General features: G+C 40.6%; 1 protein-coding gene across 1 annotated transcript in view; it reads right to left on the bottom strand.

Moving 5' to 3' along the window:
* The window catches only part of LOC103121600 (aldehyde oxidase 4-like), a 73,992-nt gene that overhangs the window by 38,093 nt on the left and 21,486 nt on the right, over positions 1-14,413 (bottom strand). The window contains exons 11-17 of the mRNA XM_060184151.1: positions 14,301-14,410; positions 9,850-10,034; positions 8,334-8,496; positions 4,314-4,406; positions 3,603-3,772; positions 2,354-2,468; positions 1,418-1,540 (exon numbers count right to left, since the gene is read on the bottom strand). Coding sequence (XP_060040134.1) covers positions 1,418-1,540; positions 2,354-2,468; positions 3,603-3,772; positions 4,314-4,406; positions 8,334-8,496; positions 9,850-10,034; positions 14,301-14,410 — 959 coding nt within the window. The remainder of the gene's footprint in view (positions 1-1,417; positions 1,541-2,353; positions 2,469-3,602; positions 3,773-4,313; positions 4,407-8,333; positions 8,497-9,849; positions 10,035-14,300; positions 14,411-14,413) is intronic.

Raw genomic sequence — 14,413 nt, 5'->3', positions numbered from 1 at the left:
AAATGGGGGGAGGACATGGACAGAATATTCACCACAGTAGAGATCCAAAAGACTGAGAAAAACATGAAAAAATGCTCCAAGTCTCTGATTGTCAGAGAAATGCAAATAAAGACAACAATGAGATACCACTTCACTCCTGTGAGAATGTCATACATCAGAAAAGGTAACAGTAGCAAATGCTGGAGAGGGTGCGGGGTCAAAGGAACCCTCCTACACTGCTGGTGGGAATGTCAATTGGTCCAACCTCTGTGGAGAACATTCTGTAGAACTCTCAGAAGGCTAGAAATAGACCTACCCTATGATCCTGCAATTCCTCTCCTGGGGATATATCCTAAGGAACACAACATATCCATCCAAAAAGATCTGTGTACACATATGTTCTTGGCAGCACAATTTCTAATAGCCAAAACCTGGAAGCAACGCAGGTGTCCAATAGCAGATGAGTGGCTGAGCAAGTTGTGGTATATATACACAACGGAATACTACTCAGCTGTAAAAAATGGTGACTTCACCGTTTTCAGCCGATGTTGGATGGACCTTGAAAAAATCATGTTGAGTGAAATAAGTCAGAAATGGAAGGATGAATATGGGATGATCTCACTCTCAGGCCAAAGTTGAAAAACAAGATCAGAAAAGAAAACACAAGTAGAACCTGAAATGGAATTGGAGTATCACAAAGTAAAAGACTCTGGGGTGGGTAGGTGGGGAGAATACAGGTCCAAGAAGGATTCAGAGGACCTAGTTGTATTGTTATATTGTTGTATTATTATATGGGAAATGGAATGTTATGCATGTACAAACTATTGTACTTATTGTTGAATGTAAAACATTAATTCCACAATAAAAAATAAAAAAATAAAAATAAAAAAGAAAAACAACAAGGGCAACAAATGGGAAAATAAATAAATAAATAGAAAAATTACTTAAAAAAAGGTATTTAAAAATAGAGTACATAATATATAAAGACTCCTTTGAATTATAGAGTCAGACCATGGATCTGAATGGTCTGTCTCTAGGGCTAGGATATAAACAGAAGTGGCAAGGTGATGGAGGACAACAGTTGTAATTCAGGAGATGCCACAACTTCACTGAAGCCCACAGTGCTCCAGAATTTCCCACTGGCTGGCTGTATGCATGAGGTCATAGGGCATTGCTCAGGAGTTTCCCATCTGTATGGTCAGGCCCTGCCTTGACAAGAGGCCATCCTCGGTGGCCTGGACACAGAAAAGCAGGGGGCTTGAAGCAGGAAAATTTTCAGTATTCTGTGTCAAAGTATAGACTGCTGGAACTTCCCCCCCCCCAACCCCCGAAAAACAGAGAAAAAAACCAGAATAAAGTATAGTCCAAGTCATACTACTTTACGAACTGATGTACACCACTCTCGCCATTCTGAAAAATGCAAAACATCTTGAATCACCTCTATAGTGATGATCTTTGGTTCTAAGTCTTCATAGGCGACCTTCACTTTCTTAGCAGCCTCCCTGGCATGGGCATAGGTATCAGCAGCCACAGTGCAGACAATCTGGCCCACACAGATGACCTGTGGAAAGCCACATGTGACTGACCAAAACAATCTTGAAAGAAATCATTGTTCCTTTATCTTTACATTTACCCACCGTGTTCCTGTGAACAGAAGAAAGATATTTTCCTATCTATTACAATAGGTTCAAAACAGTGGCCCAAATGGGATTCAGGTGCTACAAACCTGGACTTGGTTATCCGGCCTCTGATCTTCTTTAGCTGTATTCCTTTGCCATTTCCGTATCACACACACATACACACGGTGATCAGCCACCCTGAAATCCCACTGGCTCTTTTTTGTCCTGTGTTCTACATGGCTGCTGTGCCTTTCATGGTTTTTTACAAGCCTTCTTTGAGAGGGTTTAATCACTTTGGTTGTGATTTCAAAAGTGTCACTCACTTAATTTTATTATCAATTATTATCAATTCTCTTGCCATCATTGTTATTGCTGGGGCTCAGTGTCACATGAAGATTCCACTCCTCCTGGTGGTTCTTCTGCCCCGCCCCCTCTTATTTGATAGAGACAGAGAAAAATAGAGAGGGGAGAGACAGAGAGAGACCGGCAGCACTACTGCAACTCTTGTGAAGCTTCTCTTCCTGCAGATGGGGACTGGGAACTTGAACCTGGGTCCTCTCACACTGTAAGGTGTGTACTCTTCCAGGTGCATCACAGAATTTAAAAGAGAAAGCGATGACCACTGAGGTAGAGTCAGGACTCTCAGAAAGTCTCTGTGATGTGAACAGGAATCCGTGGACTGCCAGGACCGTTAATCATTTTGCAGTTTCCCACAAAGTATTTGAAATAGTAAAAATCACATACAAATCACACACCTCGTTCTGTGCATAGAAAACCTCTCCCCCTGTCATGTTTTCTCCTGGAACATCCTCAGCTGTTATCACATCAACGACACCTGGATATGCTAGGGCTTCTGAAGTGTCAATTGATCTGGGGAGGAAAATTTGAAAGTATATATCATAAAGCTGCAGGGTCAAGTTTATGATGCAAATGAGTTGCTAAGCCCAGAAAAAAGAAAAGCTACAACAGATGTCATAATGAAACCACAAGGCAGTATTCTGTATTGGAAAATGCTAATATTTAGCAAGTGCTCTAATTCTGGCTGCAGAGTTTTTCATAATTATGCTTTGAAATAACTTCTTCCATTCCCTTTCCTTCTCTTCCCTTCCCTCTTTCTTTTCCTGCCTCCAGTTGCTGGGGCTTGGTGACATCATTATGAATCCACTGCTGCTGGAGGTCCCCCCCCCCATTTTAACAGATAGGAAAGAAAGAAATTGGGAGAGAAGGGGAAGACAGAGAGGAAGAGAGAAAAATACCTGCAGACTTGCTTCACCACTTGTGAAGCAACCCTTCCTGCATGTAGCATGTAGGGAGTGGGGGCTGGAACCCGGATCCTAGTGCAGGTCCTTGCACTTCATACTACGTGCGCTTAACTGAGTGCGCCACCACCCAGCCACTCAAATAACTGATTTCCATTTAGCAGAGTACATGAACCTTTTTAAGTGGCTTAAGCATATACACCCTCAACTTGAATATGAAATCATGAGTGTATGCCAGTAACATACAGAAACTCCTTTTATTGGAGAATCATCCTCATTTGGATGTAGTAATAGGTGTCTGTGTGACTTAGAGAGGAAGAGAAGATGGGACCATTGAAAACAAATGGCCAAATATAGACAGAGAGTTGTAGAAATAATAATAAAACCATATCTGCAATATTAGGGGAATTTCTGTGGAATGGGGACAAAGAACTCCAGTGGTGAGAACAGTACATAGTCGTATTTCTGTTATCTTATAATTATGTAAATCAATATTAAAATCAATAAAAATTTTAAAAGTCATCCACAGGTTAGGAAATGAAAGCTTAATGAAAAACAATATTCTGGTGGTCCGGGAGGTGGCACAGTGGATAAAAGCACTGGATTCTCAACCATGAAGTCCCGAGTTTGGTCCCCAGCAGCACATATACCAGAGTGATGTCTGGTTCTTTCTCTCCTCCTATCTTTCTCATGAATAAACAAATAAATTCTTTTTTTAAAAAAGAAACTCCTTTTATTTCCTTACATGATCTTTGCATAAGCCCTGGTGCTGGTGACAACGGCCAGAAAGAGTTCCTGGCTGATGGCAGGCATGTCGTCAACATATACAGCTTCTCCTGTGGCGTGTTTGAGGCCTGACTGGTGCATCATCGGGTGGCCAACTGGATCTTGTGGGGGTTGTTTGGGATCCACACACTGTGAAAAGGAATCAGTCAAGTTATTTTATAGCTGGATGTTGTCACTCACTGAAAACAGAGTCTGAGATAGCTGGCCTCAGGAAAGAGAAGACCTTTTTACCTCGGGGTCTCCAACCTTGTTGAAGAATCAGAACACATAAAAACCCGTTACAGTGATGCAAGTGACTTTATCTAAGTGTAAAAGAGAGTTTACACAGCTAATGTGGTTCAAGAAAAGACACTCAAGTTCCTGGGAGATTTAGGATGTTTGTATAAAGGGCTTCTAGAAGCAGTGTATTTTGAATTCGGCTTTAAAGGATTGAAATTGACCAAGAAAAGAAGTAAAGTGAAGGGAGTTCAGAATCTAATTCCTTGTGTATCCTGAAATAAAAACATAGGTACTAAGCCAAGAAAACTTTCTTTGGGTAGAGGTTGGTAGCACAGCCGACATTAGCAGACTTTATCTTTCCAAGATCAAGATACAGTTACTAAGAAGGAGACATATTAGAATGTGTATCTATAGATTCATATGTGGCAAGATAAAGGCCCTCCACACCAACCTGGAACATTTGAATTCCTTGGGGGGTTTCAATGGGAAAATCTTCTAGAGCACTTACAAACTTCGCTGGAATATCAGGGAATTTCTGGGGATCCTGAAAGAAAAAAAAAGGATCATTATATATTTGACTTTACAATTTGAGTGACTATCTTGAGAAAACATGCAGAAATAGGGTTGTGTAATTTTTTCTCCCCATATTATACATTAGTTTTCCTGAGCTTCAAATCCCCTAGGCTCTGAGTGATCATTTTGGAGAAAAACCCCAGCTCCTTATCCACAAGAAAAAGTGAATGTTAGACTTCCCTCCATGACAAGGTTTTCCTTTGAAGAGACAGAACTAAGTGCACTTTAAAATGTAAGTTGGGGGAGTTGGGCAGTAGTGCAACAGGTTAAGTGCAGGTGGCATGAAGTGCAAGGACTGGCATAAGGATCCTGGTTCGAGCCGCTGGCTCCCCACATGCAGGGGAGTCGCTTCATAGGCAGTGAAGCGGGTCTGCAGGTATCTATCTTTCTCTTCCCCTGTCTTCCCCTCCTCTGTCCATTTCTCTCTGTCCTATCTAACAATGATGACATCAGTAACAACAACAATAATAACCACAACAACAAGGGCAACAAAGGGAAAATAAACAAATATTTTAAAAAATTCTTAAAAAAATGTAAGTTGGGCTTTCAGATCAATCCAGATCAACCTTCTGGGCATGTGTCTCCAAGAAGTAACTGCGGGAATGAAGTGAGTTAACCATAAAGATGTAGGTTATTTGTGTCAGAGAAGAAGCTAAAACTAGAGTAGAATTCTCCAACAACAAGGAAACAGCTAAACAACTTGTGGTATGTCTGTGGGATATAACATTCTGTACTCATTACTTGTGGTATGTCTGTGGGATATAACATTCTGTACTCATTAAAAATGAAGTTATAGACACACACACACACACACACACACACACACACACACACACACACATATATTCCCAGAAAAGAGTATAGCTCTATTTAGCAAAGGCAAACACCAAACTGAGATGTAGACTTGAGAAGTGGGAGAAAAAAAAACGCATTTAAACTGCATCCTGAGTAGAAAATGTTTAATTAGAGAAAGGAGGAAGGTAGGTACTCCAGTCAGACCTTGGGCTTGACTCCAGTGAGAAAAAGCTGCATGTGGAGTAGAAAACTCAGTTCCAGGAACAGCACACCTCGGAGAGAGGAAGGGCGGGCAGAAGGGAGATCTTCGGAGAAGCGTAATTTTTAATTTTTAACTTTTTTTACTTTACTTCTTATACTGATGTGAAAAATGTGTTTCAATCATTTACATATGGCATGGTCCAATTTTATATAAAACAGAAAAATACAAAAATATGTATTTCCAAATGAAGCTGTAGAATTATTGGATTACAACTGATAAAAAATCATTCGCCAACATGGGCAACAAAAGGGAATAAATAAATAAACATTTAAAAAAAATTAAAAAAATCATTCGCATTTCTGAAGTTTGAACTTTTCTTCTTCATTTCCTTTTTAAAAATATGCCTATATATTTTTATTAGTGACTCAGTAGTGATTTCTAGGATTATAAGATAGTAGGGGTCTAATTCTATACCACTCTCCACCAAAAACACCTTGTTCCCAACCCCTCCAGTGGGTCATAGATATGAGTTTACTATATATATATATATTCTTTTCTCAAGGTATATGTTTCAGTGTGTGTGTTTAACCAGGTGCGCCACCTCCTGGCCCCCAAGGTATATGTTTCAATTCTCTATATGGTTTGAATATTTAATGATAGACTGTATAATAATTAATGTGTTAGAGAATATGTGATACGCTACAGTAAAGTTAAAAATATTTTTCATGTATAATGTAAAATAAATTATATTATAATATAAAATTTACTAGATAGGTACTTAAATGTTTAGGTACTGTATATGGCATGTAGTACATAATAAAACATAACAGCAATAGTAAATAACAATAGGAAAGTTTAGATAGACTGGCCTATCTAACCGTAAGATCCTTTTTTAATATATATATTTTATTTCCCTTATTTTAGTGAGGGGGGAGAGAGAGAGAAGGAGAGAGAGAAATCAGAGCCCTGCTCAGCTCTGGCTTGTGGTAGTGTGGGGGATTGAACCTGGGACTTTGGAGCCTCTGGCAGGAGAGTCTCTTTGCATAACCATTATGCGGTCTACCTCCACCCCAGAGTGAATCTCATTGAAGAAATGTGACTGTAGTTATTGCCATTTTGTGCTCAGCTAATGACTTATTAAGGGGACTCTTCTAGTCATGGACCATATTTGGAGAAACTTTTGTGGAGATCACTTTAAACTATTGTAGATAGGGTAAGAAAAAATTAACATGTAGTCGGGCGGTAGTGCAGTGGGTTAAGCACAGGTAGTGCAAAGACAGGAGTAAGGATCCCTGCTCGAGGCTCCAGCTCCCCACCTGCAGGGGAGTAGCTTCACAAGTAGTGAAGCAGGTCTGCAGGTGTCTATCTTTCTCTCCCCCTCTCTGTCTTCCCCTCCTCTCTCCATTTCTCTCTGTCCTAGCCAATGACGACGACATCAATAACAACAATAATAACTACAACAACAATAATAATAAAAACAAGGGCAACAGAAGGGAATGAATAAATAAATAAAAATAAATAAATAAAAAATAAAAGTCTTAAGTTTAGTGCTAATTACAACAGTAAACCAGCGAGCTTTTTAATTAAATACTAGGGAGCAGCTGGCCTTGAAATCATAATATGAAAATCAAAGAACTACCCATAGTAAAAAGAAAAAGAAAAAAGAAAAAATTAACAAAAAACCCAAAGCATCTAACTGTTCAAAATAGATTAAATAATATATTAAATATAAATTATATTAAATATAAATTATAGATTACATATTAATTAAAATAGGTGGATTAAATAATGGGACATCTGACTAATGGCATACAATTGCCACAAGCACTTAGAATGACATTGAAAGATGTCTGTGCTGCCAAGTGAAATAAGCCAGTTACACCCACCCACTCATTCTCTAATTGTGCATGTGTGACACGGATGTACCCACATGCTCAGAAAGAATGATCTAGAACACACACACCAAAATATTATTAAGGTATCCATGATTTGATGATATTACAAAGGAATTTTCTTTTCCTTTTTGACTTTTTAAATTTTCTATAGACTAAGTGGAAGCGTATCTTAAGAAAATGTCTTTAAAATGGGCATAGCACCAGGATGCTGGCCAGGCTTCCCTGGATTGAAGACCCCACCAATGTGTCCTGGAGCTCAGCTTCCCCAGAGACACACCTTACTAGGGAAAGAGAGAGGCAGACTGGGGGTATGGACCGACCAGTCAACGCCCATGTTCAGCAGGGAAGCAATTACAGAAGCCAGACCTTCTACCTTCTGCAACCCTCAACGACCCTGGGTCCATGCTCCCAGAGGGCTAGAGAATGGGGAAGCTATCATGGGAGGGGGTGGGTTATGGAGATTGGGTGGTGGGAATTGTGTGGAGTTGTACTCCTCCTACCTTATGTTTTTGTTCATTAATCCTTTCTTAAATAAAAAATTAAAAACAAAAAAAGAAAGGGGATTTTGGGAACCTGATGTCGAAAAATTGGATGAAATATTAAACAAACACTTTAAATATAAAAAAAATGGGCATAAGAGTTAAATTATTGAGGACTGTTTGTGGCTATAAATCCACTAGATATTGAATACTAAAACTTGCCACACAGGTCATAAAGCAAATGGAGTAGCAGGACTGTCCCCCTTGTCAGCCCAGGAGTGAAGGAAGAAGGCGAGGGGAGGGAGGGAAGGAAGGAAGGAAGGAAGGAAGGAAGGAAGGAAGGAAGGAAGGAAGAAAGGAAGGAAGGAAGGAAGGGAAGCACACAGAGAAGCTGTCGGAAGCTGGAAACCTCACGTGGAGGGCCCCACCCAGGGCCTTGAATGAGTGATCACAGCTCTACAAGGGAAGTTCTTGTGAACTCACTCTCAGAGAGTCACGGCACCCAGAGTCCCAGGGAAGTCATTTACCATTTTGTTCAGGCCTCTCCTCACTTTGAGGTAGAACTTGAAGAGTAAGCTGATGACGAGGGTTCGCCTGTATTCTACCATGCCACCCTCAGCGGCTGGGGGGATGTCAATCTCGGTCAGGACCAAGCGGCACACCTCACTCAGCATTTGGTCATTCCATTGTCTGGCAGGAAGAAGCAAGCACTTCACACACTGTTGCTGCACTGACAGAACCAGCAGAGATGAACGACCGTCTGGATAGATTTTTGGAGTCGAAGAAAATCAACTCTAATATTTCACTAGCTTTCTTTAGGATCTGATACTGTGCTACTCAAGTTGTTCTTTTACCAAGATCTTTTGTATTATTATTTATTATTTAACTTTAATATATATATTGCTAGGGCACTGAGATTCTATTAGTGGTGTTGGGATCATACCTGGAAACTCCAACATGCACTATTTTGAAATATTTGTCTTCCTTATGCAAGTTAAGAACAGGTGTTCTTAGCAGATGTTCAGATGTTGTAAGAAACAAGAATAAATGGTCTGGGAGGTAGCACAGTGAAGTGAATAAAGCACTGGACTCTCAAGCATGAGGTTCTGAGTTCTGGGCAGGACATATACCAGAGCGATGCATGCAAGGTTCTTTCTCTCCTCCTATCTTTCTCATTAAAAATAAGAAACTTTAAAATAGAAAAAGAAACAGTAATAGAAACTTACTTTATCTTTTACAGGCTAATTAAAAGTAAAAAACTGGGGTGCCGGGTGGTAGTGCAGTGGGTTAAGTGCACATGGCAAGAAGCCTAAGGACAGTGTAAGGATCCCAGTTCAAGCCCCAGGCTCCCCACCTGCAGGGGGTTGCTTCACAGGCGGTGAAGCAGGTCTGCAGGTGTCTATATTTCTCTCCCGCTCTCTGTCTTCCCCTTCTCTCTCCATTTCTCTCTGTCCTATCCAACAGTAATGACAACAATAATAACAGCAATAATAACAACAATGATAAACAACAAGGGCAACAAAAGGGGAAAAATAGCCTTCAGGAGCAGTGGATTCATAGTACAGGCACCGAGCCCCAGCGATAACCCTGGAGGCAAAAGTGAAAAAAAAAAAAAGTAAAAACCTGAAGATAATATCTACGTGTATCTTGAAGGCTATCAGTTTCTGTATGACCTTTATTTTCTTTATACTTTTTCTGCAGCATTTTCCTTTTATTTATTTACTTATTGGATAGATACAGAAATTGACAGGGGAGGGGAGATAGAGAGGGAGAGAGACAGAGAGACACCTGCAGTCCTGCTTTTCCATTTGTGAGGCTTTCCCCCTGCAGGTGAGGACCAGGGGTTTGACCCCGGGTCCTTGTGCACTGTGATGTGTGCTCTCAAACAGGCGAGCCACCTCCTGGCCCTGAGCACTTTCCTTTTCTACGTGATTGTACATTCTATAATCAGTAAAAAAAAAAAAAAAAAAAAAAATCTCCTAGGGCTATTTTCAGTAACATAGAAAGGCTTATGCTTCATGTTCCAGATGGGTCATGACAGACCTCCCGATGAGCTGCTTGCAGGTTTGACATGCAGAGACAACGGTGGGGCCTACGCCTCCATAAAACATTCGAAGGTCCTTGATGGTGTCTGTGCCGTCTTCAAACTTCACACTCATCCCGGCATTGACAATGGCAAAAGCATTCTCCTGACGTTGGGCCTGGCGGAGTCCTGACACAAAGTGCCACTGGAAAAGAAAAAACAAAGCATGCAGAATGTTCAGGAATGGTCTCCACTGTGTGCCCATCATATAACAACCACTCTGATGGTTATTTATGATGCCAAGGACCCTGTGAAGGACACAGGAGCTCTTAGAGAGGAGAGGTGCTGTGAGTGATGCTATTGTCGGCCCTGTGAGGACTTGCTTATGTGTCTTCTGTGTGTTTGTACCGAGACCTCACAACAACGCTTACTCATTTCCAATTTCCTGAAGAGGAAACTGAGGGGTTATGCTACTTGCACAAGGTCACACCGTTGCTGGGGTGCATTGAAATCTAAGCAGTCAGCCTCTAGAGTCTACATGCTTATCTGCCTTCAAGTATGGATCACCACATGTGGTTTTAGGCAAAGCAGCATCAGCCATTTGGATCTTTATTCTGTCTTAAATGAGAAGATTGGATTTGAGCAATTGATGCCTCCAGGGCTGTTGAGATGGGAGAAGGGGAGGCCAGGAAGTGGAATGTTTCTTTCCTTTTCCTTTTCTTTTTTTTCCTTTCCTTTCTTTTTCTTTCTCTCTTTTTAAAAATATATTTTATTTTTAACGAGAGAGGAAGAGACAGACAGAAGGAGAGAGAGAGAGAGAAAGAGAGAGAGAGGGAGAAGGAATGTACAAAGAGGAAATTCAGAGCACTGCTCAGCTATGGCTTATGGTGGGGCTGGGGTCTCAGAGCCTCAGGCATGAAAGCCTTTTGTATAACCATTATGCTGTTTCTCCAGCTCCAGAAGTGAAGTGTTTTCACCTTCATCTGTTTTAGCTTGTGCCAAGGGAGACAGCACAATGCTTATACAAAAGACTCTTATGACTGAATCTTTGAAGTCCCTGGTTCAGTCCTTGGCACCACTATAAACCAGAGCTGAGCAGAGCTCTGATAAGTAAGCTAAATAAATAAATAAACTTAAAAAAATTTTTTTTCTCATATTAATTAAATAGTAATTTGTATGACTACAAATTAATAGGAGTGTACATAAACACCATTCCCACCACCAAAAGACTGTCCTATCCCCCCACCCCCGTCCTGTGAAGCCGAACATAAACCCTCACCCTCACCACAGGGTTTTTACTTTGGTGCCCTACTCCAGATTCAGTCAAACCCTGCTTTGAGTTTCCCTTTCTGTTCTTCTTTCTCAACTTCTATTTATGAGTGGGATCATCCCATATTCGTCTTTATCTTTCTGACTTAGCTCACTTAACCTAATTCCTTCTAGCTCAGTCCAAGATGGGTCAGAGAAGGTGGGTTCATTGTTCTTGATAGCTGCATAGTATTCCATTGTGTATATATACCACAGCTTTCTCAGCCACTCATCTGCTGTTGGGCAACTGTGTTGCTTTCAGGTTTTAGCTATTACGAAGTGTGCTGCTGTGAACATAGGTGTACACATATCTTTTTGATTTTGTATTATCTTTTAAAGTTTTTTTAAAAATTATCTTTATTTATTAGATAGAGACAGCCAGAGACTGACAAGGTAGGGGGAAAGAGGAGAGGGAGAGAGGGAGAGAGACACCTGCAGCCCTGCTTCACCATTCGTGAAGGTTTCCCCCTGCAGGTGGGGACCAGGGGCTTGAACTGAGTCATTGTGCACTCAATCAGTTATGCCACCATCCGGTCTGAATAAGTAAACATTAAAAAAATTTTTTTTAAATTATTTATTTTCCCTTTTGTTGCCCTTGTTGTTTTATTGTTATTGTAGTTATTGTTGTTATTGATGTCGGCTTTGTTAGATAGGACAGAGAGAAAATAAAGGAGGGGAAGACAGAGAGGGAGAGAGAAAGACAGACACCTGTAGACCTGTTTCACTGCTTGTGAAGTGACTCCCCTGCAGGTGGGGAGCCGGGGACTGGAACTGAGATTCTTATGCCGGACCTTGCGCTTCGAGCCACATGTGCTTACCCCGCTGCATTAACCACCTGACTCCCATAAGTAAACATTTTAAGAAAAAATTTTATCTAGTTTAGCTTGCTGTTCTAGGTAAATCTGATTTGAACAAAGAATCCTGCTATTAAAAAAAAAGTCTTTATTGAGCTCTCACTCCCTACCTCCTAGGGAGATGCTTCATGAGTGCTGAAGCCTCTCTCCGGGTGTCTCTTTGTCTCTCTCACTTTCTATCTCTCCTGCCTCTCTCAATTTTTCTCTGTCTTTATCCAATAAAATAGAAAAAGGTGGCCTCTGGGAGCAGTGGATTTGTAGTGCTGGTACCAAGCCCCAGCGATAACCCTGGTGTTAATACTTGAAAACAATGGGCCAAAGTATCTCCAAAGTCCTTTCCAGTTCCAAATCTGTTGTTCTAGACTGAGTCTCATTATTAGGACGAAACATTAGTGTCAGTCACAAAGTGGAAAAGTTTCTAATTTTTTTTAAAGTTTTTTTTTTAAGTTTCTAAATCTTAAGGTGTCAGTGGGGAAGCGATTAAGCCCTGATTGAACTTTGCATGGATTACAATGTTTGATAATATAAAGGTTTGATCAAGGCTTTTTTTAATAAGTAGCAGAAATTTTTGTTCAAATGAAATTTACCAAGAACACCAAGCTGAAGCAGACTTATTCTTCTATGCTGATGGGGACTTTCTCTTCATTCTGGTTGCTGTAATCTCATGACACTTTTTATTATCTTTATTTATTGGATAGTGACAGCCAGAAGTAGAGAGGGAAGCGGGTGATAGAGAGGGAGAGAGATAGAGAGACACCTGTAGCACTGTTTTACCACTCGCAAAGCTTTTTCTGCAGGTCTGCAGATGTCTGTTCTCCTCCCTTCTCTCTCTCTCTCTCTCTCTCTCTCTCTCTCTCTCTCTCTCCAGCCCCTCTAAATTTCTATAAAAAAATAGAAGAAAAAAAGCAATTAAGTAATTATTTCAGCCATGAAGTAAGGAGTTTAAGAGCCCTTCCCTGATATTATTAAAAGGGGAAGGAAAGCTGTTGAGTCTGAGCATGGGAGAAAGAGAGAGAGAAGGGGATTATCATTCCAGGCAGGAGAATAGCAAGGGAGAGAGGGGTGAAACATGCCCTTGAGGTGAGGATTGTGGAAAGCTAAAAAAAAAAAAAAGAAAAAATAAATTCATTGATAATGTCTTGGTTAATAAATATTAGTTGATATGACAATGACTTTCTAGTTTATCAGAGACTCCCTGTAGGTGATGCTGACTCTAGTTCTCCTCACTCCTGGCTAAGTTACTTATTTATTTGAAACCAAACATTCAAACCCTCACCTAAAACTTTTCATTCTGTGAAAGTGACTCACTTTTAATTTCTTGGAAAAACAAAAGAAAAATAATGTGTGTGATATAATAACAAGGTGACATAATCAGTTATCAGTTATGACCTGGGATAGACTCCTCTTTGTACTACCACAGGCATAGTGTTTTTTTTTAAATTAAAGATATATTTATTTAACACACACACACACACACACACACACACACACACACACACACACACACACACACACACACACACACACTCTGAGGTTGGATGGAAAGTGACCAGAGCTTATGTTCAGCCTGTAATCTCTGGGGTATCAGGCATGAAAGTTTGGTGTTCTATCAGACTGAGCTATCTCCCTGCCTTTCCTACCCTTTTCTACCTCTTTTTTTCTTGTCTTTTTAAAAAATTATTTCTTTATTGGGAGATTAATGGTTTACAGTTGACAGTAAAAAACCAATAGTTTGTACATGCATAACATCTCCCAGTTTTCCACATAACAATTCAACCCCCACTAAGTCCTTCTCTGCCATCATATTCCAGGACCTTAACCCTCCCCCCACCCACCTCAGTGCCTTTTCCTTTGGTGCAGTACACCAAACTCCAGTCCAGGTTCTGCTTAGTGTTTTCACTTCTGATCGTGTTTTTCAACTTCTGCCTGTGAGTGAGATCATCTCATATTCATCCTTCTCTTTCTGACTGATCTCACTTAACATAATTCCTCCAAGATCCATCCAAGATGAGATGAAGAAGGTGAATTCACCATTTTTAATAGCTGAGTAGTATTCACAGTCATAATTTCAATTAAGATTTTCATGGAAGAAGGGACCCATAAAGGCAAAGTGCTGGAGTCCATAGAAATCACCATGTGGTCCTGGTGTGAAAATGGATTTAATGGTCACTTGAGAACTTCCTGTGAGCAGCTCCCTAAGTCTCCCTGAAGCAACTGATAAATCGAGAGAGCTCCCTCTCCCCAGAATGTTGTTGAAGAGGGGGTGTTGGGCTCCCCTTGAGGTGGGCAGCTGGTCAGGGAAACCTTACCTGCATGGAGTAGGGAATAAAAACAGATAATACAATCTCTTCCAACTTCAGGTTAGCTTCCGGAGATTTCTCAAGGAATGGGCCATTTAAAGAAATTTGCCGTCTTCCTTCTA

This window comes from Erinaceus europaeus, unplaced genomic scaffold, assembly GCF_950295315.1.
Source record: "Erinaceus europaeus unplaced genomic scaffold, mEriEur2.1 scaffold_612, whole genome shotgun sequence".
NCBI lineage: Eukaryota > Metazoa > Chordata > Mammalia > Eulipotyphla > Erinaceidae > Erinaceus > Erinaceus europaeus.
Note: the sequence above shows the minus strand (reverse complement) of the source record. Positions and strands in the feature narration are given on the sequence as shown.